This window comes from Saccoglossus kowalevskii, unplaced genomic scaffold (genome assembly GCF_978046115.1).
Source record: "Saccoglossus kowalevskii unplaced genomic scaffold, keSacKowa6.1 SCAFFOLD_139, whole genome shotgun sequence".
NCBI lineage: Eukaryota > Metazoa > Hemichordata > Enteropneusta > Harrimaniidae > Saccoglossus > Saccoglossus kowalevskii.
Genome location: NW_028188652.1, coordinates 89,634 through 116,625, shown reverse-complemented (window position 1 = coordinate 116,625; position 26,992 = coordinate 89,634). Strand labels below are relative to the sequence as shown.

The 26,992-nt window shown below is 36.1% G+C and overlaps 1 protein-coding gene across 1 annotated transcript; it reads left to right on the top strand.

Moving 5' to 3' along the window:
* LOC102808636 (uncharacterized) lies at window positions 1-23,458 on the top strand. Its single transcript, XM_085496324.1, has 39 exons — window positions 1-15; window positions 5,897-5,976; window positions 6,311-6,338; window positions 6,764-6,919; window positions 8,175-8,297; window positions 8,502-8,577; window positions 8,724-8,767; window positions 9,358-9,519; window positions 9,623-9,701; window positions 10,491-10,537; window positions 11,022-11,186; window positions 11,576-11,648; window positions 11,812-11,864; window positions 12,093-12,269; window positions 12,476-12,548; window positions 12,759-12,805; window positions 12,903-13,076; window positions 13,178-13,336; window positions 13,521-13,590; window positions 13,695-13,744; window positions 13,880-13,993; window positions 14,392-14,514; window positions 14,669-14,836; window positions 14,975-15,133; window positions 15,254-15,409; window positions 16,167-16,236; window positions 16,644-16,690; window positions 16,799-16,951; window positions 17,163-17,229; window positions 17,882-17,928; window positions 18,179-18,325; window positions 18,411-18,683; window positions 18,784-18,930; window positions 19,054-19,326; window positions 19,645-19,914; window positions 20,080-20,367; window positions 20,694-20,922; window positions 22,901-22,956; window positions 23,242-23,458. Exons 2-39 carry the CDS (start codon window positions 5,908-5,910, stop codon window positions 23,292-23,294), a joined length of 4,665 nt encoding a protein of 1,554 aa, XP_085352450.1. The 5' UTR covers window positions 1-15; window positions 5,897-5,907; the 3' UTR covers window positions 23,295-23,458.
* Window positions 23,459-26,992: the final 3,534 nt, after the last annotated feature.

Here is a 26,992-nt window from a genome sequence, read left to right as displayed (position 1 = left end):
TGCTTCAAATACTTAGTAAGTGACTACTTTTATTCCAATACGTTTTGTAAATACTTCTTAGTTACTGCCGTTTATTCATTTTGTTTTCTCGGTAAAAATCTACCGTATTTTAGTTGATTTTGTTTTTCACTTTTAGTTGCTCGTCGTGGGGCCTTTCCAAGGTGTTAACCATTTTGCAGGGCTAACACGTAAACATGGTCTGAAATGCGAATCAATTGATGGGATACCAATTGAAGCATATGTTAAAAGTATTTCTGTTATTTTCAAACCTGTGAATATTATTGCCGCTTCCCGAGTGAGCGGAAGTGTTGTTGTTTTTCTCGACTCTGTGAACGCTGTGGAAACTGTTTGTACAGCTGGTCTGTCAGTGGGAGATTGCTTTACCCATGTGCAACCCCTTGTTAAACCTGCCACTAAAATAATTCTCTCAGGTGTACTCCCATATATACTAAATCACATTATTCAAACTGAACTGTCAAAGTATGGCCGCGTTGTTAGCAATTTGCGCTTAATTCCACTCGGGTGCAAACAACCCGATCGCGAGCTGAAACACGTCAAATCCTTTCACCGTCAAGTTTATATGTTGTGCGAAATAAATAAACATCACGGTGTCACTCATGAGCGGCGGAATATCTAATTGTCAACTGATGATATTGTTTGTCACAGATGTCAAAAAAGGGACATATTATGAGAAACTGCCAAGTAAGTCAACGGAAAACTTCAAACGACCCAGTTCGCGATCATTCTCTTCCAAATAGTAAAACCCGCCAGACCCTGAACCAATACCTGTTGATCAGTCTATTATTGCTACTCTTGATAAAACAGATGAAGCAAACGACATTAATGAAAATGGTGGTAATGATAACAATAGTCAAACGATGGAAGTTGACGACACGCCCGAAAATGTAGAGTATAACAAAAGTCACGGAAACAATATGAATGATAACGGTGACGATAACGTAATAGGTGTCAATGTGTTACTATACTACAAATACACGAGAATTTCACGCAACATGTTTTGTCTGACAGAATCTCGTAAGTATATGAATATACTTAAGAGATTATACGAGTATATGTATATTGAAATGTAATATTTCGGAGGATGCCATCATGGGAACATTGTACACCACTGTATTTGAGATGAAAGCATAATGCAGGCTAACACGTGTTGTTACAGGGATATATATTATAAACAAAATTGTTTGCAGTATTACAATTTGAATACCATTAATTAATTATTAATAAATTTTTACAGTACACCGAATCCGTCCTGTAATATACAGCGTATCCCGACGATAAACGGTTTGGGGTCACAGAGTATTGTTTTTTATGGATATTGTCGCCGGATATTTAATTACGTTATCCTGTCGATAGTAAATCATGTGTAAATTTTTGAGAAATTCCGTGAGATTTTGTTTAGACGTGGAATCTGCAATACAGTCTGGTTAAGTTTGACCACTTAAGATTGTGCGTTAATTATACATCGCACTATTTGGCAGAATCACGCCTATGTTCAATCCCGATTCAGTGATAATTAGAAAAAATAGCCCGAAATAAATCAGCGTGTAAACTGTCATGTGAACAATTCATTTATTGAGCTACAGCTCACACTCCATGGCATGTACGATATATATTCATATATATATATTCATATATATTAGTTTGTTTAATTTTGATGTAAAATTTTATTGTAAATTTTATTTTGAGCTTCTCGTCAGTCGTACATATAGATACATCATTAACGTAGAGCAATTTATTTTCCTTATTGTTTACTAGATGTTGTGTCAATAATACCAAATAATCATGCACATAAAATGGACAGAATATATAGATATAATGCTGGTCGTTAAAGAGGCTGTACGTGAATGTCAATCAGCTGGTGAAAACAAGAATTAGTTATTTTGGAAGAGATTCCCTGCATCAAATAACGATCCAGTTATCTAAAGAGAATGTAGATTTTTGGATGACATTATATATATATTTTGGGCAATTGGTTAATACAAATATTGGCTGTATATCTGAAATGGTAATACAAGAGCACGATTTCACGCAGCTTCACCGCGAGTGGTGCCCTAGGGGATCCATTATCATCGAGTATTGCAAATTCAAAGTCTGACAAGCGAGACTATATGTACGGCACGAGTCATTGATTCGGATTCAAAGACTGACTAGTATTTTTTATTCTAGAAACACAATATTTCAACAATTGTAATGACGTGGCAACACATGTAGGCTGACACATAAAACATACATGTAAAAAGCGCCCGCCATAAACGACCAACGTATTCATTTGCCGCCTGTCGTATTTAAATTGAACCATAATAATATGCGCACACGGAATAACGAATGCGTAGACGTATTGTCAGCAGATATAATCCACGCCATGGGAATGCAGCCAAACACCGAACGGAAACGAAAAAGCCAGCGGCAAATATTTGTTTGTAATAAAAATTACAAAGCAAAACAGGTTTACTAGATATTTTATTACTAACGCTCATCATATAAACTAGTTCTCAAAAAATTAGGTTGACAACCAGGCGACGACGATACAAAACTCGTGTTCAGAAAGAAAAGGGATTCTTCTTTTATTGTGTTGCATCGCCGCTAGGTGGCGCGATTTGTAGCACAGGTGTATCGGGAGACACGTACATTCCCGTGTCGTCAATTTATCTGTTATCTCGTCATCTGTAGTCAAGATTGTAGATAAACCGTTTTTTTATGAATAGAAATGTTCCAACAGTTATTTAATATATCATGCCTACGTCACATGGATTCACATGGTCTCGAAGCGGAATTTTAAAAATATGGAAAACGCAGACAATAACGTCAATAATTTCAACCTCAAATGCGTTACTTTGCTGTCTTAGGTTTATTGCGTTTCTAAAATATGTAAATGCCGCGATATTTATAAATGCGCAAGTAACTATTCTATGTTTTGTTTAATTATTTGTTTGCTCGAATCAATGTCAACCATGAATCAGTCAATAACATTACATGACACGCCACTGGAAAACAAAAATTTGCAAAAAATACGCACATCACAAACCCAGTATGCGTATTATCCGGAATTGTTCAACAATCATAATTCAAAACCCTTTTTTACCTATTTCACATGGGATTCTATTAAAAACATGATTAATAACTGAAAAGATCTGTTTTTATAATTGAACCAAACGTGATAGTGCGACCGATACACTCGCAGTACAGCATGTGCAATTTTACATGTTTACTATGTATTTGTAATTTATGTTGAATAATAAATAACACCCACGCAAATAATAAAGTTGTAAATTATTTTTCCTCAAACATACTTTCTTTCTTGTCTGAAACTTCAATAATATTTAATTATCTAATTAAAAAGAACGAGAAACAAGCAAACTAATCACTAACCAGATGTTCTATTCGACGCAGTGCAATATGTTCTCTCAAGGACCGTATGGCGTACACTTCGTTATTTTATTACTTATATTGTTTACATAAATTACAAGCATGTGTTGGAATTTTCTTGAAAAACCGTATTAATAACGATACTAGTTGAATTATTATTTTGATGACTAATCAATATTTTATGTACCGACAAAGCAAGTATTAGTGTATAAAGTAGCGATTTTTTACCATAGTACACACACGGCAGATGACGGTCCAATTTTAAGGTTAGTCTTATGAAATGTTGTTGGAGCATATTTAATAAGTAGATGCGTACTTTATATGTGTTACTTACTTAGCACGCATTAGACTTGACATGAAGTTAGGTGTCACGGTCTTAAGTCACATGACAGTCCTACTGTACTGCGAGAACGAAATTACACATTTAAAACCGAACTTCTATTAATATTTTTACTGTGATACGTATAAATTCGAATAATTTTGTGTTCATATAATACTATGCGAATATAAACAATCGATTGCTAAGGTTATTTATTTCAAAATAAGACCGTTATGTAGTAATATTCGTGATTATAAACGTTGGGCGATTTTGAGACGTAATCTCTGGCTAAATCGCCGATCTCTCTTTTTGCTTTCCAACATGAACAAAAGACCGTGATATCGACACATTTGCTTAAATTACATGAAAAAACAGGGCTTTTACGGAAAAAAACAATACAGTATTTTAATATGTTTTGTACTAAAATGCGTTACAACTAATGAAAACATTTCAAATCTCAGCTAACAATAAACAGACCGACTGCCAAGGTCTGTTGTTAAAATTTCAAATTGTTCGATTTCTGCCATGGGTAAAAATAAACCAGCATTACGCTGTACATGAACATTTCTGATTGCATACGTTTCAGGATTTGTCGGCCTTTCTATGTTTTTGACCAGATAAATGCTTCTAAAATTTGTAAACATGAATGACTACAACGTATTTATTTGAATCTTCATATCATTAAAAGTTTTGTTAAAATTTTTACGTGAGTTAAATTAACTTAAAAAAATTGACTTTCCCGTGCTTTTTGAAGGTTTCCCTATTATAACGACAATCTGTCATTACAGTGACTAATGTGGTTTCAATCCTCACTCAGTGGATATGGTACTTCGCCTCGTAGACTCATAATATCGAGGTTGTTAGCTTAGAAAATAAGTACTGAAAGTATTACCGAACAAGCAAACCTTCAGCGTTAACGCGTTAACTGAATATTGATTCGCTGTCTATCATTTATTTTCGTGAAATCCCGAATTGTATTTGTTTCAGCACAGTGTGAATGTTGTTGTTGAAATCAACATGGTGACGGACATACCCTTGCGGCTATGCCTCGCATTGAAGTTAAACAAATTGTGTAATCTTTTTACGCTCAATCCGAATTGCAATGAACAAACCAGCCAGCCAACCAACAAATCAGGTGTTCTATTCGATACCCTACTGCGAGAGTACGTTCTCTCATGTAAATTTTGAACGAGTAACGAAATACTAACGAAAATCCAAACGTATGTATAACTTCAGACCCACAGAAATAATCATCTGATTCGATACGCTTTAAATCAAAACATAAATACATTTTAATATGCATTGCATTCAGCAGCACTGACCTTAATGGGGAAATTAATTACACGGTGACGTATGTTCTTTCGACAAATATTAATCAGTTTGCTTGGTTGTGTACCTTTTTTATTAACTTCTGGTAGAAAGTAATTATGCATAAAACAGGATACAAGGTTGTTGCTGAAATGGTATATACACTATTAACATCTGGTGAATTTTATTATTCACAAATAGAATTAACAGTAAACATGCAAATCTCGAATCTTTATTAATTTATTGAATTTTACTTTTTATTATTGAGTGCACTCCTTATAGCTTTGTTAGTGTATGATTGGTTATCTAACATTGGTTGGTAAGTCACGTTTAAAATTCGGTGGTCGTCGCGCTGCGCCGCGTCTTCGAATTAAATGTATTGCAACCAATGGATTTTACACGCGTTGTGTATGTCGCTATGAGTCCCATATCGAACAGGACGCGGCGCGACTACAACCACCCTTCAACATATTTAAATATTATGGGTTTGATAACATTTACCAAGTATCCGTATACTATTAGTGTGCTCTTAAGTTGGCAAATTCCGTTAGAGCTGGTTGTTGACTGTGTTGAGTTGTTTGTCTTGACAGTGCAACAATTTACTATATCTCAATTCGTCAGTAGTATAGGCGACAACCCGTCCTGGAGCGTGTGAAAACCACGAATAAAATGAACTCCACAAAATAGTAATCATGTCATCAAAAATTACTCCAAATATAAACATGCCCTTTAATCCATTAATGAAACAAAACGAGGCGAAGCACTAGTGTAATCACATTCGCTGTTGCTCATAGTATTCCGCGAATCGGTGCGCTTTATCTTATCGCCTTTATTAATTTACATTTTTCCTAACACTTAACTTTGCACCATGTTTTCATTCAGTTGTCTGCAATATGAAGTTAAGTTTATTATTGGTAGTTTACACATGCGTAATTGCCTGTGCAAATGCACGCGGTTTAAGGGTAAGTATAATTAAATACATACTCATTTCCGTTGTTGTATATATATTGCCCCTGATTGTCTTGGGCCACTTAAACGAAAATTTAGTTTCGACAGAAGCTTAAATTGAATGCACGTTACCAAGACACTGTATATTGGGAACATTTCAATACCTAAGTGAAAAAACATTAGATAGTGCAAAAACACAAGTGTATGTAGTATAATAACAATTTTACTCTCTCTATACATTTTACGTCCAGATTACGCATGCCATCTCTAATTTACGTTGTATATCACATCTATTGCCTTCCTCAATGGAAACCTAACGCCGTACTTTTCTTTTTCTCGACATACCAGCAAGTTGAAATAATAAGCGCCACTGCTGGTGAGTATTTGTGTTCATTGTTTCAACGTATTAACTCGATATACCTGATTATTTAAAACTACACTGTGTGTTACAAATATCGATAGTGTGAAGTGACAGCCTGGATATGATATTATCCAAATCAATATCAATATATTTGGAGAGCTTTGATTAATAGTGATATAAATTATATCCTAATCTGCATTCGTGGGTTGATTGTCATAATATAAATGATGACTCGGACTCGGCTGATTTTTCTTCCAACATACTCATATTCACTCTTGGTTGCATACTTTGAATCAAATTTACCTTCATTGACCATATTTAATAAAATGTTTGTAAAATAGAAATTTATCGTGAAGTATTTGCTATATCAGGCATCGTGTAGATTGTAGTGACGACTGTGTTGTTGAAAATCATTTCATATATTTAAAATATTATTCTAGAATTGAGATGTTCCGATGGATCATTGGTTAACTGCTTAGTGGATCCTTGTGATGTGACGTCATGCGAACTTCCTTATGCTGGATGTGAAGCTGATTACTGCGGTGGTTGTAACGCTATATACTATGATGCTGACGGCAATGTATTGGATTGTTCGGGTAATTATACCATAACTGATATACCATCTTATTTATTGACTATATATTGTAAAGTAATTGTCATTTTATTGTTTCGTTTTTGGTGACCGTTTTATCAATGGTTGTCGATCAATTGTTTTGTGATCTTGGACTTGTAGATTTCCCTATAAGACTTTTGTTTGAGGATTTATGGTTGGATATGTTATTGCAACATTGGAACACAGAAATGTTTCAGCAGACTTACCTTTGTTTACTGGTTTAATGTTGTTCATTAATCCACAGCTCAAATTATGCATTCGGGTTAATCGCAAGCTAGATCGACGTGGTAATCATTAAAGTGTATGTTTTGTAATACGTCAAAAATAGTTAATAATACAACTATGAGTCAATATCATTGATGTTTTAACTCATTATAATACGACTTGGATATAATAAACCGTACTGAAGAATTTTTTGCACGCAAGTAAATGTTCCAGTATATTTTCACTCTTGTTATATCGTAAAATATTACGATTTCAATAGTACTACATTCAAAGTTACACCTTTTTACCAAGGAGGTTGTAACAAACTTAAATATAAAGATGCAATCATGATTCGAGTCTTCAGGCTGGGAATTGCCCGCCTCATGTTGTCAAACTGTTTTTATCTCGGCTAAGCTTAGAACGTCAAAAGTGTCGTCTGCGTATAGACATATTTTAATTACAAATCAAATATTTCATTCAGCTTTTTACAAATTATTGACATGTGTTTGAAAATCTAACCGATACACCCTGTGATCTTGATATCAAAACATGAGTTAGAATGTGGCACAACAAATAACGATGTTTATCCATCTGTTAGGACAAAATAAAGAATGACAATTGCTATACTCCAACCCCCCCCCCCCATTTTGTTGTATTTTGACTGTGACAATGTTGTCTGTTCAATATTCATCACGTCTCTAACCCTTCTAATAAAAAATAAACACAAATTTGCTTTTAAGGATAAGTAACGGCTTGAATACAACAAGTACTTCCCTAATCAAATTAAATGGTTCAATATGTAATCATCTGCTATCTGTTTATTTATTTGTAACAGCTATTTAATTTGTTTATGTTTGCTTTGTCCAGCATGTTCTTAGTTTAGCAAAGTTATTGTTAGTTATCACCTTTCTATACCGTAATTACGCTAGATATCCACCACTTCACAATTTGGCTAAAAAGTTAATAAAAAAAACGCGTTTATCAAATATTGCTACTTCTGATGATATTGTCGTACCGTACTTTGTTAATTTCAGATCACCTTGGCGAATGTCCAACAATTGTTGATGATGACCAAATATGTATCCCATGCATAAGTGACAGGAACTGCGGTACCTCCGAAAAATGTTGTGATGATTGTTGCAAGGTTGCTGTAACAAGTGAGAATTTGATATTAATGTCTAATGTAGTACTCATACAATGTCATTCCAATATATGCTTTATTCGATATAATAATAACAAAGTTCATCCCAGAAACAGTGGGCATGCAATGTCAATGAAATCATAGCTTATTTTTTACCTCGGTTTCGCCTTGGTTATCAATAGGAGTAACGTTTGTATATTGTTAACCCCATTTTATGTAGAGCCGTACGGGTGTCTGATGAGTGATGGTTCAGTCTGGCCAGACGGCGCTTATCGTATAATAGACTGTGTCCTGTGGTATGTACGGGTACAATGCAGTATATAATGTCATGCTTCATCTAATATACACGTTTATTGTAATATAAAGCAAACACGGCAGTGAATTCTGTTTTATTTGTGTATGTGTTATTATTTTTAATATATAATTTACTTTCTTTATCCAGTCAGTGTCAAGGCACGGCGTTTAGGTGCATTGTACAGATTTGCGGTGAGTTGCTTTAAAAAGTTTCCACCACAAAATCCTTTAAATTATATACTTTTTTAGTTCATAGGAAATCAATCATTACTATGTTAATAAAAGATGACTCATATTTCAGAGATTTGTGAACGTTAAATTGCAAAGTAATTTAATTACCATGGTACACGCACTCAATACACTGAGTTTGATTGTTCATGTTTACAAACAGTAACCAAGACACAATATTATGAATTATTATAAATATATAAATTCTTACATAACTTACTTCACATGATGAAATGTAATTTAGAATAGACTTCTACACATCACTGTCTTACACTAATACCTTTTTAGTTAAGCAACTTAATAATGTACTATCAGCATTTCGAATCAAATTATACAGAATTTTTTTAGAGAAATTTTCATAAAGTTTTATGATTTTCTTTACGATCAATCTCGCTCCAATGATCTTGAAGTCGGTACTTCTTCATGGATATTGTATCATTCCATTGTACAACATTGTTATTGTTGTCTAAACAAGCTTGTTTCAAGTACATTACAGTGCCAAATTGCCTTGTGATAAAGAAATGAAATTATATTATAAAGTTTTCCTTTCATAGATGTGCATCCATGTCCCGGTGGTGTTCATTTGACCTCACATGGTTATCCTGTGTTTTGTGGTACCACTCCTCAAACGGGATCCATTATTATAGAAGACTGTCCATTCGGGTATTCCTGTCTCGGAGATACCAACTATAAATATTCTCTGTGCTGTCCTGATGGTAAAATATTTTTAATATAATTCAGTTTCCACAATTGTATGAACAGTATAAATTTACTCTTTCAATTATGAATATTAATATATTATATTTGTTGTACCGACAGATACTACTTTGGGCTGCTATGTGAATAATGCTTATATACCAAATGGTGATTACTATATTGACGACGAGTGTTATGCATGGTGAGTTAAAATACGCAAGAAACTATTTAAAATGAAAATTAACTTTTGGAAGCATATCTTTATTAGGATTCCATATAAATTAATTACATTTTAGGGATTCAAGACCTTAAACGGCTTTCATTATTGTAATGTTTATATTGATATTATGTGTTCCTATTCAAAATATATTCACACCAGTTTTTATTTAGTTTAGATTGACCCCATAGGGAAAGTGTTACTCTGAATATGAATTTTTTTATTTAACTTTTCATCAGATGCTTTGAAGATAATGAAAATCGTGACTTGATCATGTTGTTTAGTGGCCACAGCAGCAGAAATAGACAAATGATTTGTTTACCCATAAGCCAATTCTCGTGAATGTTGGTACTTTAAATGTTTAAATTTCATCTCATTATAAGTTCACCGGCTTTAATGAGTATAGTGGGGATGAGTCACACAAAAACTGCAAGTCGAATATAAACTGACAGCTCTCAATTCCTCGTACTCGTACATTTATTTAGCGGTCTAAATTGTTGGTTGGTAACATATATTTGCTCCACTTAGATCCAAACTTGTTGTTGTTCGATTGTTGATGTCATTTAAATGCTTCCAATACTGTATACATCACACAGATGACGAAGATGTCATTTTATGCATACATAGTTTAAGGTTTGATCTCCTGCGGTCGTCTTGACATCCGGGCATTTCTGCTATGTCACTTTACTTCGTATTGTCGTTATCAAGTTATAATGTTGCACATGTTTGTCATAATCCAGATGTCATTATAATATTGACTTTGTTTTTTTTCAGTCAATGTGTAAACGGTAGGATTACATGTGAGGACACACCGTTATGTGGTAAGTGTATATCCATTAACCTCTGCATATGAAATGTGAAAATGATTTATCACATGATATCACTTGTTTGTTGACGCTAGTGACGTCATGGACTAGTAGGATCCACAAATCGAGGGCGAGTGGATAATACACCCCATGAGTCCCATTTTCATAAAGACACATCATATTATGATCTATGCTACTTGGGAATGGCGTCTAACCGTGTCAGTGACTGCCAATTCTCGTAACGCTCTTTCTCTCTGGTGTCCTTTTCAAATACGCATAAATTGATGACGTGTGACGTTTACCGTTCGATAATGGTATAAACATCATAAAATTGAATGAATGCACCATGTGCACGTGATCATGCGATAGACATTTTCATATCGCATTGAATTGAGATGAATTGAGATTAATTGTAATAACTAAAGTTGTAGATAAACAGTTTGTTTTGAACTAGTCGGTTTTAGATTTTAGACTTCAATTTTGAATTTATTATCTGTAGATAAAATGTGTCCCAGTGGAGTACAACCTTATAAAGACGACCAAAACATGAATGCATTGTGCTCCGTTGCAATTGGTGTCGATAGTATATTAACTCAGACCTGCCCACGTGGTTTCTACTGTAACATGATAACGAGTACGTATGGTGTGTGCTGCCCGCTGAAACGTAAGTATTTACATATTTTATTTTAATGTTAACGTCTTTCATTGCGAAATCAGACGTTAAGGCGTCACAGTTTCTGTCCCGTGCCGTGTTGTATACTGTCCCATGCGACGTATACAACGGACGTATATTACATTTTATCACAATTACATTTTGAAACGCTATACAACGATCTACTCTGCGCAGCAGTAGCGAGCTTTTAACAAATAAATAAAAAAGTCACTAATTTATTCGCCATTTATATTATGGATTAATTAACATATACACATCATCGCAAGTGTTTTTTCTCTGCTAACTAGAATGTTAAACGTAACTTATTTAGAGTAAAGAAAAATCATTTCTGGGTGTTCACGACCGTAATTTTATATGCATTCATTTGCTCTATTTACCAGTTGATGATATGTGTTATTATAACGGCGTTGCGTACCCAGTTGGTGGAACCGTGATATGGGGCTGCGCTCTCTGGTAGGTTTCACACATTTGTTATTATTGTTCAGTTAACGACATGCTGTCCATTACTGCTCATGCGCTAGTATACGGTATCTGCCTGTACGTGTTAATGACATGAACAAGTAGTATTGACAATCGTGCAATATCACTACACTAACGTTTTTGATTGTGTCCCCAGTCAATGCCGAGATGGTGGATTTGTATGTTTGTATCCTCCTGGTCTTATCTGTGGTAAGTTCCGGTAATATTTGGTACTTAAAAGTTCAAAAGCAAACGTTATCGTAATAAATATGGCAACATATATAAGTTCTGGTCGATGAAGAAAATTAACCAATTGATTAATGATTGCAAGTGTTTATATATATACTGTTTGTAGATACAGTACACTGTTGTATGACCTATTACGATTACTAAGTTGTCGTTGCCTGTCTTTTTAATACAAGCGCACTTTTTTTATAGATCCATCAGAACCCATCTGCCCCAATGGCGATGATTACTATACGAGTACGGGAACAGATGTTAATTTCTGTACACTTCCACTGGATGCACCATTGGGTCTTACACAAGGGGATTGCCCGGCTGATTATTTTTGCCATCCTTTAGACCTCGGATACAGTATATGCTGTCCAGCAATTTGTAAGTCTTCCCTTTCAATACAAATCGTCTTCAGTGGTGATTGTTATTGCAATTCTCTTTTCAACTATTGTTCACCGACACGATGCCAATGGACTGGATAAAAATGAAAACCTTGGTGTGAAACCGTAACTCTTGTCGCATGCCATCATACGGGATAATTGGTAACATTAAGCGTTGATTGTATGTGTATTTATTTATATCTGTAGCTGGGGATTGCGTTGTTAATGGAGTTCTGATTCCGAATGGCGGAGTGATTCTGATGCCAGACTGTGTGTTATGGTGGGTATCACAGATTTAATAAAAATGTCGGCTAAAACACAGTGTGTTTTCTTAGCATCTCCTTCAATGTTCTCCATTCAATCTCATATTTAGTGAACGTGAAGTAATAATTAGCAAACCCATCTTAAAACCTGTTGTCGAAACTATGATTGGTAGCACATGGATCGGCGATCACATACTCACTAGTAAATATTTTGTTCGTATTCTCAGTAAATGTATAGACGGCGCCATGGCATGCATAGAGAAATTACCATGTGGTAAGTAACAACATCAATAAAAACAACAGTTATTGTACCTACAATTATCAGTAAAGTATAGTATATAAAACGTATATTCATGTTTTTTTCTTTCCAGATGAAATATGTCCGAACGGAGGTGATCCTTATGTAGAAGATGGTGTTGGAACAGTGTTCTGTTCAGGAGCTCTTCTGACATCAGAATACTATGCAACGAGAATAAAGCATTGTCCTAGAGGATATGAATGCACTGCGCTAGATTCGAGTGGTCTATCGGTGTGCTGTCCTATCAGTGAGTACCGTACATTAATTAGTTTTAACCGACTGCTATGAAGTACAATCTGACACACCGTACATTTAATTTCACGTGATTCCCGTTTGTTCTGTTCATAGGAGATCCGATTGGATGCCCCTGTCCCCGCATTCCAATAGATAGCTTTCCAGTATGCCTATCCAACTGTGACAATTGTATGAACCATCCGCCATACGACATTTGTTGCATTGATGAGAAAGCGTGTCCAGGAGGCTGTGTAGGATTCATTAATACTGTTGGTGGGTTATGTTCACGTTATTTTTTTCGATCGTGCAGTATATGTGACATACAAGTGTGAATGTGCTCCATCTGTAGCACCTGTGTTTGATTCAACAAATGACCGGAAATGTTCATCCATGTATAATATATTACAATATGTACTACATGTGCGCCCATCATTGTGGTTTTCTATTGTTTTTATAGGTTACTGTAGATATGATTGTGAATACTTTATGCCAGGAGATACTATAACAGTGCCACCATGCACAGAATGGTATATACTTTTCAATTACCTTGTATATAAATCGATTGGCAATTCATTTATATTTACGTAGGCAATTTGTGGTGTCTAATGTACATTGTTGATTTTTTTTGCAGTCAATGCACAAACGCCAAATGGGACCCCTGTACCACAGACCCATCTTGCAGTAAGAAACATTCTGCTTACGTCAGTATAATGTTATTTTCGTGTCCATTGCATGCGCAGACGGTAATTTACATAAACAGTACTGGCGCCGGGAAATGTATAACGTTATTATTCTCATGTTTGATTTTTGTTTTAGCTTGTGTTACTCCACAAACGGACGAATTGGGTAATGTAGTCACGTGTTCGTCAGATGTAGATTGCCTGAATGTATATGGCTTCACATGCATCAAAGGAATATGCTGTAACAGTGGTACGATTTATGTCGAACATTATGATATGAACGTTGATTTCACTTGATCTTCTGATGTTGAAACTTACCAGCAATTTCTATGAATCGCGTTATGAACACGTGCTACATTTATGTTACAAACATTAGTCCAACAGTAGTATTAAAATATGTTTACTTTGAATTAACTTATAATTTACCCCGCTATGTATTCCGTGTTATTCACTTGCTTTACTTTATATGTTAAAAGCTTCGAGTTTACATTTTTTTCTTTTTGCCAGTTTGTTGCACCCGTGGACAATAGCAAAACCCAGCATTTTGGGACATCAATTTGACAGGAAATCGTTATACTGATTTAGATCAGATCGTAGTAATATTTGACAACTATTGTATAATATACACACTGGTTTTTTTACCAACAGACTGGGTTCCATGCGAAAAGCCCTTGTTAGCTGAAACTGGATACCCGTACAATTGCGCATTTACAGAATGTCCGACTGGATATTCCTGTGTGCTTAATTTTGAATATGGTGTATGTTGTCCAGGTAGGGTCATGATCGTAAGAAATGTATTATGGCCATATATACTGAACTAACATATTTTTGTACAAATTGTACGATTCGAGCTGTCGCAATATGTATACAATGTCATTAACGAGGTATTGCAGAAATAGTAATAGCTTGGTATCTAATTATACAGATAAATACCCATGCTGTCTTGAACCTGAATCTGGACCGTGTGAAGCATATTTTCCACGATGGTATCACGATTGCCGGGATAACAAGTGCAAAGAATTTATTTACGGTGGATGTCAGGGGAATGATAACAATTTTCATACTAGAGCAGATTGTGAAAAAGAATGCGGAGGTAAGCAATGTGCAAATGCAGTATCCCTGTTTTAAATATGAATTCCTAAAATGCTGGGGTTATTAACAAAATGATATAATTCATTTCAGTAATAATTAATAACAGATATATGATAATATTTTAAATTCAATATTATAGGTGACTGTTGTTTACCTGTTGATCCTGGTCCGTGTAAAGGTTCCATTTCCAGATGGTACTTTGACTGTGAAACAAATGAGTGTATAGAGTTCGTATACGGAGGATGTGAAGGAAACAACAATAATTTTGAAACGGAAGAAGCGTGTAGACGACATTGCGGTAAGCAACACGTCACCTGTGTACTCGTAATGACATAGATATTGCATGTATATTAACACACATCAGTGCATGTGATTAGAATCACATGAATATCATTATTATATCTTTTCCCACAACAAGATGGACCATGCCCGTGTCCTGAAGGATTTCTGGGTCAAGTTTGTTGGTTGAATTGTGACGTTTGTGATGAACATGCATCAACGACGCCAAACTATATATGTTGCAACGACGGTAGCTGCCCGGCACCAGCATGTCTTGGAGGAGTATACACGCCAGGTAATTGAAATTATAGTATATATACGACAGCTTAGAGAGAATACCAGCTGACCTTTGTTTTTCTGTGCTTAGTCGAAACCTAGCCTTTCATTGGCTTTAATCATGTATTATATGCCCGGCACTAAATGGCTTAAGTTTATGTCCCGGAACTGAATTGACTATAATAATACAATTACGACTACAAAAGTGTAAAGTGGAAACAACTAACTAGACCATAGAAATCCAGGTACAAGTACCGATCACCCCGTTGTAGTAATTATAATTGCCTAAAATGGTAAATTTATATGCGAATTGATCGAGAAAATGCCCGCGAATAACATACTACGCGTACGCAATATGTGTAATATATGAAATCTACTACACACTCAAGAGAATATCACCATACAACGTAATATAATGGATATACCATATCCACGGAATTGCAACGCCGTGCTCGGTGATGATCTATCACAAAATATGCTAATATTCCCCAGAGAACCCGTATATGACCTGTACAACCTGTACATGAGCGTTTATCGTGTTTTTGATCTAATCAAACATCTCGCTTGCCAGAATCGTTGGACCACATTTACCAACACCTTAGTACAATATTTTGCCGATGTATATTTTTTTTATTTATTTTTTTCTAATTTTGGGTCAAATGGACTTAAAAATATTTGAAAATATAAAGAAATTGCGAATGGTGACACATGTTGACTCGTGCGCTTCAAAGAGTTAATAGTTATAGACACTCACAATTTTTTTTTAATTTTCACAGAAGGATTTTGTGAGTTGGACTGCGAGTATTACTCGCCAGGAGATGTAGTAAACGAAGATTGTGAAATATGGTAAGAGATTGGTTTTTCTGATTATCTTTGCTTAAAGCGCGGCAGTCGTAGCACAGCGCATGTGCGACATTTGTGTTGATAAACATTTATTTTCCCTCAATCCGATGCGCTCTTCTAATATAATCATGAGTACGAGGTTTAATCTGAGCGCGACTTACCTCCTTTGATACCTTCCAAACACCAAAAAATACCTAATTAAATCTTGGTAACGTCTCAGTTTGTACTCGTTGATCTGCAACGTCGCCATCTTTGTTTATATGAGACCCATTTATCTCGCGCATGCGTGGCATGACGACTACCGCCTTTTAAGTTCTATTAGACTTATTAGATTTAACTAATACGAAACTTACAATCGTAGACTAGATTTAAATATTCTTGAACAAAACATTTGTATACTTTTTTATCAGCGTTTGTAGAGAAGGGGATTGGATTTGTCGACCTGACCCGGCATGCGGTGAGTACATGTTTTGTTTTGTTCTTAAATGTCGTGCATACACACTCGAATTGCTCGACTGTAATTGTTTTCGTGTGTTGCAATGTGTAACAATGATTGTTTTCACAGGTGGACCATGTCCTTGTCCAATCGATTTTGTACCGGAAGTGTGCTGGGAATCGTGCGACGAGTGTATTGCAAATTCTGATCAGGATTACCTTTGCTGTTCGGACATTGAAAACTGCCCGCCTCCTTCATGCCTGGGTGGACATTATATTGAAGGTATTTCAGCGTTTAAATTTGGAAATGGTATGGGTATAATTAAGAAATATATATCACATGATATTTTATTTGTGTGTTAACATTATACTAGTATAATGATGATATTTACATGCCCGGTGCTATGACGTTTGTCATATGTAGTGATTTGATTTGATGTTACATGACACTACTCGACAAACGCTATTATAAAACTCTTTATATTTGTTCTTAGGTTACTGTGAAAAGAACTGTACTTACTACAAACCATTTGAAACATATGTAGAAAACTGTGAAATATGGTAAGCAGCAAAAACGTCTACTCCACACTACACATGTATTCCCCGCAGTGAGTGTAATGTAACAATATCGTAATTGCTTCCCGGATTGCAATGTTTTACAAAAAGTGCAACAATGTTTCATGTATAAAACATGTGTTCGAACTAAACATTTATTAGCGCCAACATTATCTACAACTGGCACTGTAATCTCATGCAGAATCAGTGGAAAACAAAACCCATGATGGTGAATCAGCTTGGCTGAAAATAACGTTCTGGCAAACCTGGTTCTCTCCTAGTGAATGACACCAGTGACTTTGTATAACATCACACGAAACAAATTTCAACATGTTTGCACTGCTGTAAACATCGGGCACTGCTTATCGGGAAAAAAAACAATAATAATATTATTACTTTACACTAACTGTAACCACCGTTTATGACAAGACATAAACATTGACGCGACATTATCCGGGGGCATTTGTGTAGTAATTTCGAATATGCTTTCAGTATTGTGCCCGTATTACCATTAGATTGGCCATCAGTGGTCATAGATTAGACATTTGCCTAATCAAAATTACATCAACGATAGCAGATAACAATTTGTACCTTGTAGTATGTATTACATTATTCCTGGAACAGTTAATAGAAACTGCGTTTGTTTAAATCTATTTAGCGAATGTAGAAACGGCAAGTGGTACTGCAAACCGGACCCAGATTGTGGTAAGTTAACTTTTCAAGAAGTGCTACTGAAACTGAAACATGATTGGCTGTCACTATGTACAAATATTTCCATAATTTTAATTTGCATAGATAAGCTTAGGTAAACGGGTAAGGTGCAGTACAGTTTATATAACATTTAATTTAACTGCACCTTGGCTACCTAATGTTCTAATATCACACCTGTATATGTGTGTAATACATATTCTGCAGCTCACTAATAATTACTGCGTGGGTGTTTGTGATCTTACAGTTCAACCACCTTGCCCTATGGGAATTCCTTTAATTGGTGCTGATGGGAGTCCCGTTAGTTGTGATTCTTTTGATAAGCAGTGTCCATTTGGCTACCATTGTTACACCCATCCAACTGACTTGACATCAGTGTGCTGTCCAAATACAGGTGAGTGCACACTAATCATTTAGTTCATGAAATTCGCGAATCGTTAAAATTTCATGAATAATATATGCCTGCAATATACTTGCAGAATGTGTGGATGGTGCATGGACTGTCTGGTTCGATAGAGATGACCCAGGGACTACCGGAGATTGGGAAACGACATCACTTGCCATCGAGTTGTATGGTGATAACATGTGTACCGATCCATCGGCGATACAAGTGCAGACCCTTGACGGTATTCCTGCAGAAGATACTGGTGAAATATTCTTGCATTATTCACCAGACATTGGTTTTGTGTGTCGGATGGCAGATCAGCCAGATAACACTTGCTTTGACTATCAAGTGAGATACTGCTGTCCAGGTAACACATTTATTATATTGTATATTACAGGAAAACCGGTATACATTCACATGTTATGTTTTCTGAGTCACAAGTTAATCAACAATTTCTTTTAAAATAGTTGTGTCACCGTGTTCCGCGGGATTTCCATTAATTGGTGAGGATGGGTCTGAAGTGTACTGTGGTCGCGGTGGAGTTGAGTGTCCATTTGGTTACCATTGTGTTATCCATCCTGCTGATGCTTTTGCTGTATGTTGCCCAAATACAGGTGAATCCAACCTTATCCAAGTCTCATCATGAAGTTGGTGTTATGCAATGATCGATGATTTTAATCACGTATTAGTCAAAAGTCTGTGAACAAAAACAAAACAATTTTTAATTTCACTTGTAGAATGTGAAGACGGGGAATGGACTATCTGGTTCGATAGAGATAACCCAGGAACTACCGGGGACTGGGAAACGACTCAAGATCTAATAAAGCAATTCGGAGATCTAATGTGTTCCAATCCATCGGCGATACAAGTGCAGACCTTAGATGGCATTCCTGCTGCGGATACTGGTGAAATATTTTCGCACTATTCACCTGAAGTGGGATTTGTTTGTCAGATGGCAGATCAACCAGATAACACATGTCTTGATTATGAAGTTAGATTCTGCTGCCCAGGTAATATAACACACACACTAACTGAATATTAATAACATCTCAGGAATATTGACAGTGTGTAGTGTAGCTCCTCACAAATGTGTACATCAGAAGTACAACATTATAGGATACAGTGAGGTTATAGTCGTAGATTAAGTCAACATGTGGAAGGTTCTGCAGAGGTGACACATATGTATGTAACAAATATTCTTCTCGTATTAAAAAAATATTGTTGAGATGTTGTCCCGTGTTTAAAAACATTGATTCCTCGTTGTGGTATGTCCGATAACGTTGATTGTGTAATATGCAGTATTATATGTGTAATTTTGGTTCAAACAGCTAATCCCCCATGTGATGGTGAATGGTCACAATGGTTCGACGAAGACAGTCCAGAAGAAGGGATTGGCGATTTAGAAACGCTAGCAACACTATGTGAAAAGACGTGTGAACGACCCAGCGCAATTCAAGCCCAGACTATTGATGGCATACCAGCTGAATTAACAGGCGATGTGCTCCTCAGCAATGATATCATTAATGGATTTGCTTGTTTGAATGAAGAACAGGACGATGAGAAATGTGAAGATTATAAAGTCAGATTCTGTTGTCCTGGTAAATCAATATTCAAATATTCACAACAAATAATATGTTATATGTTTTTACGTTATTTTCGTTGAATATTTGAATTTGAGTATTACTTTGAATTGAATACTTATTATAAGCGAAAAACTGTCTCGTCTCATTAACCATGTTAATTTATGTAATATCACTATACAGAACAGCCAGATTGTGACAAGTGGACAAAATGGTTTAACACCGATGAACCATGTGAAGGTTCAGATGCAGATCGTGAAATCACTGCCGTAATCCAAGATGAATATCCAAATGAAATGTGTATAAATCCGTTATTCATCCAAGTTGTTGTCGCCGCCACTGAACAACCTTCATCAAGCACGGGGCAGGTATTCCTACATCACGATGTCGATCCTGGATTTGTTTGTCTTGACAAAGATCAGCCAGCTGGTGACCAATGTCATGATTACAAAGTTCGATACTGTTGTGATGGTAAGTATTTATATACATTAATTATGTTAAAGCTGGAGGGTCGTCACCTGCGCACGCGCGGGAATTCCCAGGCAACGATAACAACACACGCTAATAACGACTCATGGGTAGACGCTTGTTTGTAAACAATGACACGCTATGGCCATCTGAAGCATGCGCAGGTGACGACTCCCCCGCTTCGACTATTACCTACAAACTTTTCATTCAATTACACAGACACATTTGGGATTGCTGCACTCGTACCTGAACACCTGAGAGTTGCCATGAGGTTGTTATTTTAGATATGCAAAATTAATTTCTCTGAACGCCACAATGATTCCTTCCAGAACAACCTGATAAACCCGGACAATGCCCAATGGTACCATCTATCGACGCTGTCCGTCCAAAGGGTTACTGCTACTATGAATGTCAAGATGATACCGATTGCCAGGGGAAGAAAAAATGCTGTGCTTCTGGAATATGTGGCACCATTTGTATGGATCCTGTGTTCCCATGTTTCCATGAGGGCGTGATTTACCAGGAGGGCGATGAAAGGAAAGAAGACTGCAATACCTGGTAGGTTATTAGTGAATGCAGTGGACATTTCGTTACGTAATACTAAAGATGAACTAGATACGTTTATTATTAATTCTTATTCAAAAAGCTATATTTCATTATGCTAACACCTGGGTTCGAAGTCGCTTATTTTCAAACATATATTATATATTCTTGTTTAATTTTGTTGCATTGCTTGATGGATTCAGTTATAGTGTGGGCGTTGAACCCAATATTGACATGCCAATCGTTTGGGACATTTCAATTCATAACGCATCTGTAAATTGAAAAAACGTACATGCAACCAGTAAGCATGTAAGCGAAAGCAACTTCAAAAGAGCGGATGAAGCCACTAGGAGTAAACAAACTGTGTTAGTATTACAAAAATATTTAGTGACATTGACAGAAATGAGCGAGTGTCAAACAGCTCTACAAGTTATGATACACCCTGTCTAGGGCTTATTATTTTTAATCTTTCTGTCCAAATATTTGTACTTAATATGGCAGTTTATTCAATTAAACTATTTTCAAATGTTTGGTTACTATCATTACATTCATAACATGTTATTGAACTGCGAAAAAGATCAATAATTGGTTGCATGGTAATTCCCACATTTTACCCTTTGTAAAACAATTTTCCAAATAAAATAAACAATTTTCCAAATAAAACAAAGCCAGCAATGCTCCGATGTCATGTAGTCGAATAGCCTAGCCCCGAGTACAGTCCTGTAGGTTGGCCTCCTTCCGCTGATCATTCGGCCCCCACAGTACTGAGAAGTCGCATAGACAGAGGATTCGACACCCGCCTACAAATTTATGGCGGAGAACCGTTCTGCAGTTTTCATGATTGTAACCAGCTAAAACATCTATCGACAAATCTAGAGATCACAAATACCTTTTTTGTGGCCGAAAAATGCCACTTCTACGGACTGTGCTGAATGATCATTGGAAGAAGGCCAACCTACAGGACTGTACTCAGAGCTATCGAATAGCCGTGACTGTTGGCACCGGTCGTATTATAAGTTTCATAATCCGTAACCGGAACCTAAATCTCGCTGCTATACACATATTTGGTGCATTTGGTGTCACGTCTCTCAATTTTCTATTCTTAGCTGCATTACATATATATATTGTTGAATTCAAACAATTGAGTAATTTACAGTAATGTGGCAGTTGTGCCGGCCGACACTGTTTTTTGCAACTACAACACTGCATGATTTCTTATTAACCAGGTTCTGAGTCATATTGTTGCATCATCACTATTATAGCTTTTGAATACATACTGTAAAACATGTCTTTTTTCGCGAGCATGTCTTTTTCGCGAATTTAGCGAGAGAACTCATTCGCTAATTCAAGATGTCGCTAATGACTTTATTATAAATTCAAAATGGCCGCCAAACAGAGAAATCAACAATGACAAGAGAGATTCGCTAAATCAACATTTTACCACAATTTGCTAAAATTGCATGCCGCTTTTTCGACATGTTTTACAGTACGTTTAACAACCAAGTACTTATAAACGTTAAAACGCTACATTTTCCAGGTTGGATCACGAGGGCGCTGACAGATGGTCATTTCAATGTTTCTATACGATCTTATGAGAAATCCATTCTGGATGATAATAGGACCCTATGCAATGTCAAGGGAATTAAGAAAGAAATGAAGAAATAATAAATTTGCAAAAAGTTCTAAAGCGATTGCTATAATTATAACATTCTTAGTTTGATTGATAATGTCAAATCGCAGTCGACACAAAATAATGAATGCTACCTTGTCTTTCCTATTTCGTTACCAAAACGTATCCACCAAATTCGGCTTCGTGCTTAATGATCCGTTTCAGCCTTATGTCAAATCAACGTTTCTGAAGTGCCAATCCAAGCAGTCAACAGTCTGTGTGTATAATGATTCTATAGTGGCCAGTTGAACTATTATAATAACACATGTAAACCAACTACTGAAATTACATCAGTCTAATGACAATGATTATATCCTTTGACAGTTACTGTACGAGCGATGGAACCTGGGTGTGCACAAAGATTCTGTGTGGGGATACAGGTACGTTTTATTTAACAACGTATATTGTTATGTTCTAGATATTCGGACCAAAGCAAATGACAAAATTGCCCGAGTTACAATCTTCTACATTTAATACAACTACGTATCTCAGAAAGCTGATGGGAAATTTGAATTGCCTTAAGTTAAACTTGGAAACTACTGTAAAAACAAGTCATGTGAAACATAAAATATACCATGTATATGGATGTTATTGACAATAAAGGTGATTATTACATCCATAAAATATTATAAAATTAAAATAATTTATTTCATTTCTTTTTACAGTTATCGAGGCAGTCGAGCTCGAGGCTACCGCTGAAAGACTGACAATAGGCTGAGCTAACACTTGATTGAATTCATCTATTTAAGTCATCCTTTAATCGGCAAACCCCTTCTTCGCAAATAAACTATACGATCAATAACTATGGCTGGTTACGACAGCTAATTAATATTCAATAATCGTTCCTTTGAATTTATTCAAATAAACTCGGCCTGTAAATAATGTTGTTGTTGTTGTTCTTCTTCTTGTTGTTGTTGTTGTTGCTGCTGATGATGATAGTGCCACTGATGCTATTGTACATCTTACTTTTGTTAACCACGATGACAGCTTAATTGGTATATATTTCTACTTCGCCTACAATAAATTGTCTTCCCTTTATCTATTAGTATCTATCTTTATCGACATGTCATCCCAGATCTCAGCACGTGCGCGTGTTACAGGAAACAGAATACATTAGATGACGTATTTATAATATGGACAATACATGCTAATTGTGACGTGATTGTGATCACGCTTGGTAGTCAATCACTTGTCTGAGCTTATGTATATCACTTTTCGGACGACAACAATATGACCACCATTGAAGTAAAGTTAAAACATACCCAATTGTAGACTATTCAACACACAACAGGGTACAATAACATTATAGTATACAACAAAAAGGTGATACGAAAACATTGAGCACGTGTCATTCTGGGTAATAATTGCCTTGTTAAGAAGACACTTGATGTTATCTGAAATTCATATTTGACTACACGCCAATTATATCTGCAAAAACAACTTTTCAATGTTAAGGTTAGTCTTTCTCTGGTAAAACCTTGGTTTAATTGTTTAGATGAAAAAAAATGTGGTTAATATAGCATACACACTTTTCGACAACCGAATTCAGTATGAGTTAGCTAGACCCATTTGTATTGATGAGAGGCAATATAGGTGACAATATTCTGCGCCACTATGTGTGTTTATTGATTTTACGATCATGTTAACGCCCTCTTGTGTTCGCTTTACATTTTGCTACGCATGCTCTGTTCTCTCGTTGTGTTTTCCCCGCCATGTTGGTTCTGTTTTCCCGTTAAGAAATAAACGGAGTTACTTGCTCGTTAGCGCTCCAACCGAAGTGTCTGGTCGTAGTCCAAGCTCTTCATACAACAGGTCTGTGTCCATACTGGCGCTGGATTGCCATCATAAAATTCAAAGGCAACCGTACTATCATAATCCGCTGTCAACCAACATATCCATCAATTCATCCATACTCTGCCTACATCCTACGAACATTCTACTGCCCCTCTCTGACTTCATCACATCACTACACCAACTAAAACAACAGCTGGTTTATTATTAACTTTCCTGTAATATGTACAGGTCACCTTTGAAACGACGCCCGCTATATTGGGAGCGAGAATGACATTTATTGTACCAACAACCTCCCTCCAACTTTGTATTTTTTAATATTTTTATGTTAGATAACTCATATGGTACCTTCTGCCTTATTTCTTGTTTTAGGTCATCATGAATTGTGGAAACATTTACAAATAATTGTTATCTCTTGCCGTGTTAAATGTACTCTTCAATGTGTACATGTTTCCCGCCACACCGTACTTAAACTGGTTCCAGTCGGGATGATTTTTTTAAACATTGTGGGATTTTCAATTGAAAAAAATATTTTATCCACTCGAAGTGACTGATGGTGTCCGCTCTCTATCAGAATCATAAAAAACTGTGTTTTTTAGCGTGTACTGTTAATGCTAGTACGGTAGTGAGTAGTTTTCTTTTAACCTATCAGAGGGCGGTATGATTTGCGGTAGTGTAGCGTAAGAAGCAAGTAGCCCTCCATCCATCTATACTACAAGCAGACGAAGAGATCGTTGAATATATAGTTCCCGAAATATTATCACGTCTTGCATATAACTAGAGGCAAAATATTTCCAGCCGCGATGAGAAACAATCGCGAGAAGTTGCGCCATTTTTGTGTATGACCTTTAACACGACTGTTGAACTTATTGGACAGAATGTGCACGTGGACTGCATAATCTAATTAAAAATGCATATATGAATACAGCAGACACAACCAGTCGGGTGGATTTCGTGGTGATTGGGGATTTCGCGACGAGAGGGGTATGTCGCGGAAATAGTTGGGGCACCTGAGACAGGCAAAAATGACCCCCGACTGTAGCAAGTCTACGCCGTGCTCTGACCAATATTACGTAATTGGCACTGCCGAAGACTTTGGCAATTGCAGTCATCCCTGTTTTCATTATAGTACTTCCCATACCTCATTCATAGAGTGCCATAGTACCAGAGGTCTCCGGGCACGGCCGTACAACCTACTTTGCAACATTGCTACCGGTACATGCTAGCATGTTGCGAGATAAAGGTGAACAAGTTTACTTATCATTTACAACTGTATGTTTTTTTATTCCGCTTTCATACTGGAAGCGTCTACGTCTTTTCAGCTTGTTTTGTTGTTGATCTCGTTTGAGGTAAATCAGCGAGCCAGGACAGGAAGTCACAAACTGAGGGCAGCAACTCACTTGCATAAAACATCAAAAGCAACATAAACAAACTTTCAGGACTTTTCATCACATACGCGTGCCTCGGTTTCCTATATTTTAAAATCGATTTTTTAGTACGTTCCAACATTGACAAAGCTTCGAAATGTTAATACTACCTAGCCAAGACTGCCTGTTGTGCCGACCAACGAGTACAAAATGAGACTTTACCGAGTTTAACTATGTATTTCCAAGGTGATTGGAGAGTATTGAAGGAGTTACCGGCTGTAATTAGTGCACGTTGTACCCAGGTACTCGTGATTTTCATTAGAAGCACGCATTGGATTGTGGGAAAATACATGTTTACCACACAAATGTCGCACATGAGCAGCGCGATAACCACCGTCTTTCACGCATCTGAAAAATTCAACTTAGAACACGTTTCCAGTTGCCAGGAATTGCCATACACATCCATGTACAACAAAACATTCTTTTCAATTCAGATAAATAAAAAAACAGCTGACTGTAAATGAATATATATTTTATTAATTAACGCCTTGACAGTGATTTGTTTTGTATTCCATTCCTAATGTCCATCTTATTGACCCATGCAGCATAACTAGACCCTCGATCAAATGAATTCAAATGTCACTGTATTTCCATGGTTTGCATACGCTAATTTGGCGTACGTTTACTTTACCTGTCAATTTGACACTTCCGGTTATTTGACAGTCTTGCACGTTTACTATAGGTTGTCGAGACTGAAACATTGTGAACCAATTCTGTTTATTTCAGGTCCACGTTGTGATCCATTTCTTGTGATTCTATGATATTAAAACCAGTTTTCACAATAATTTAAAAGACTTTCTATCAAGACATGGTAAATGTACATGCAGCTACGCAATATATTAGACACATGTTTACAAGCAATATACGACCTTATTCATTGTAAATTACTAAAACTTAACCAGACTGCTTTGAAAGTACACATTTTACTTTTATTCGTTTCTCATAAACATTTTATTAGAAGTAACGGTAACACATTTTTCTATACACAATTTTAAATATTCGGTATTAACTCTGTCTGCCATGTGGTCGCTTAGTTCATAAACCTACCATTTAAGCTTTGTATTTATGTTACATTTATATGCAATATAAAATTGGGACAATGTGTCTCAATATCGTTTAAAGCTTGACTCCTGACAACTATATTGCTGCAAATATTATATTTACCCGTGATAAATTACCCAGTGACGTCATAGTCAGC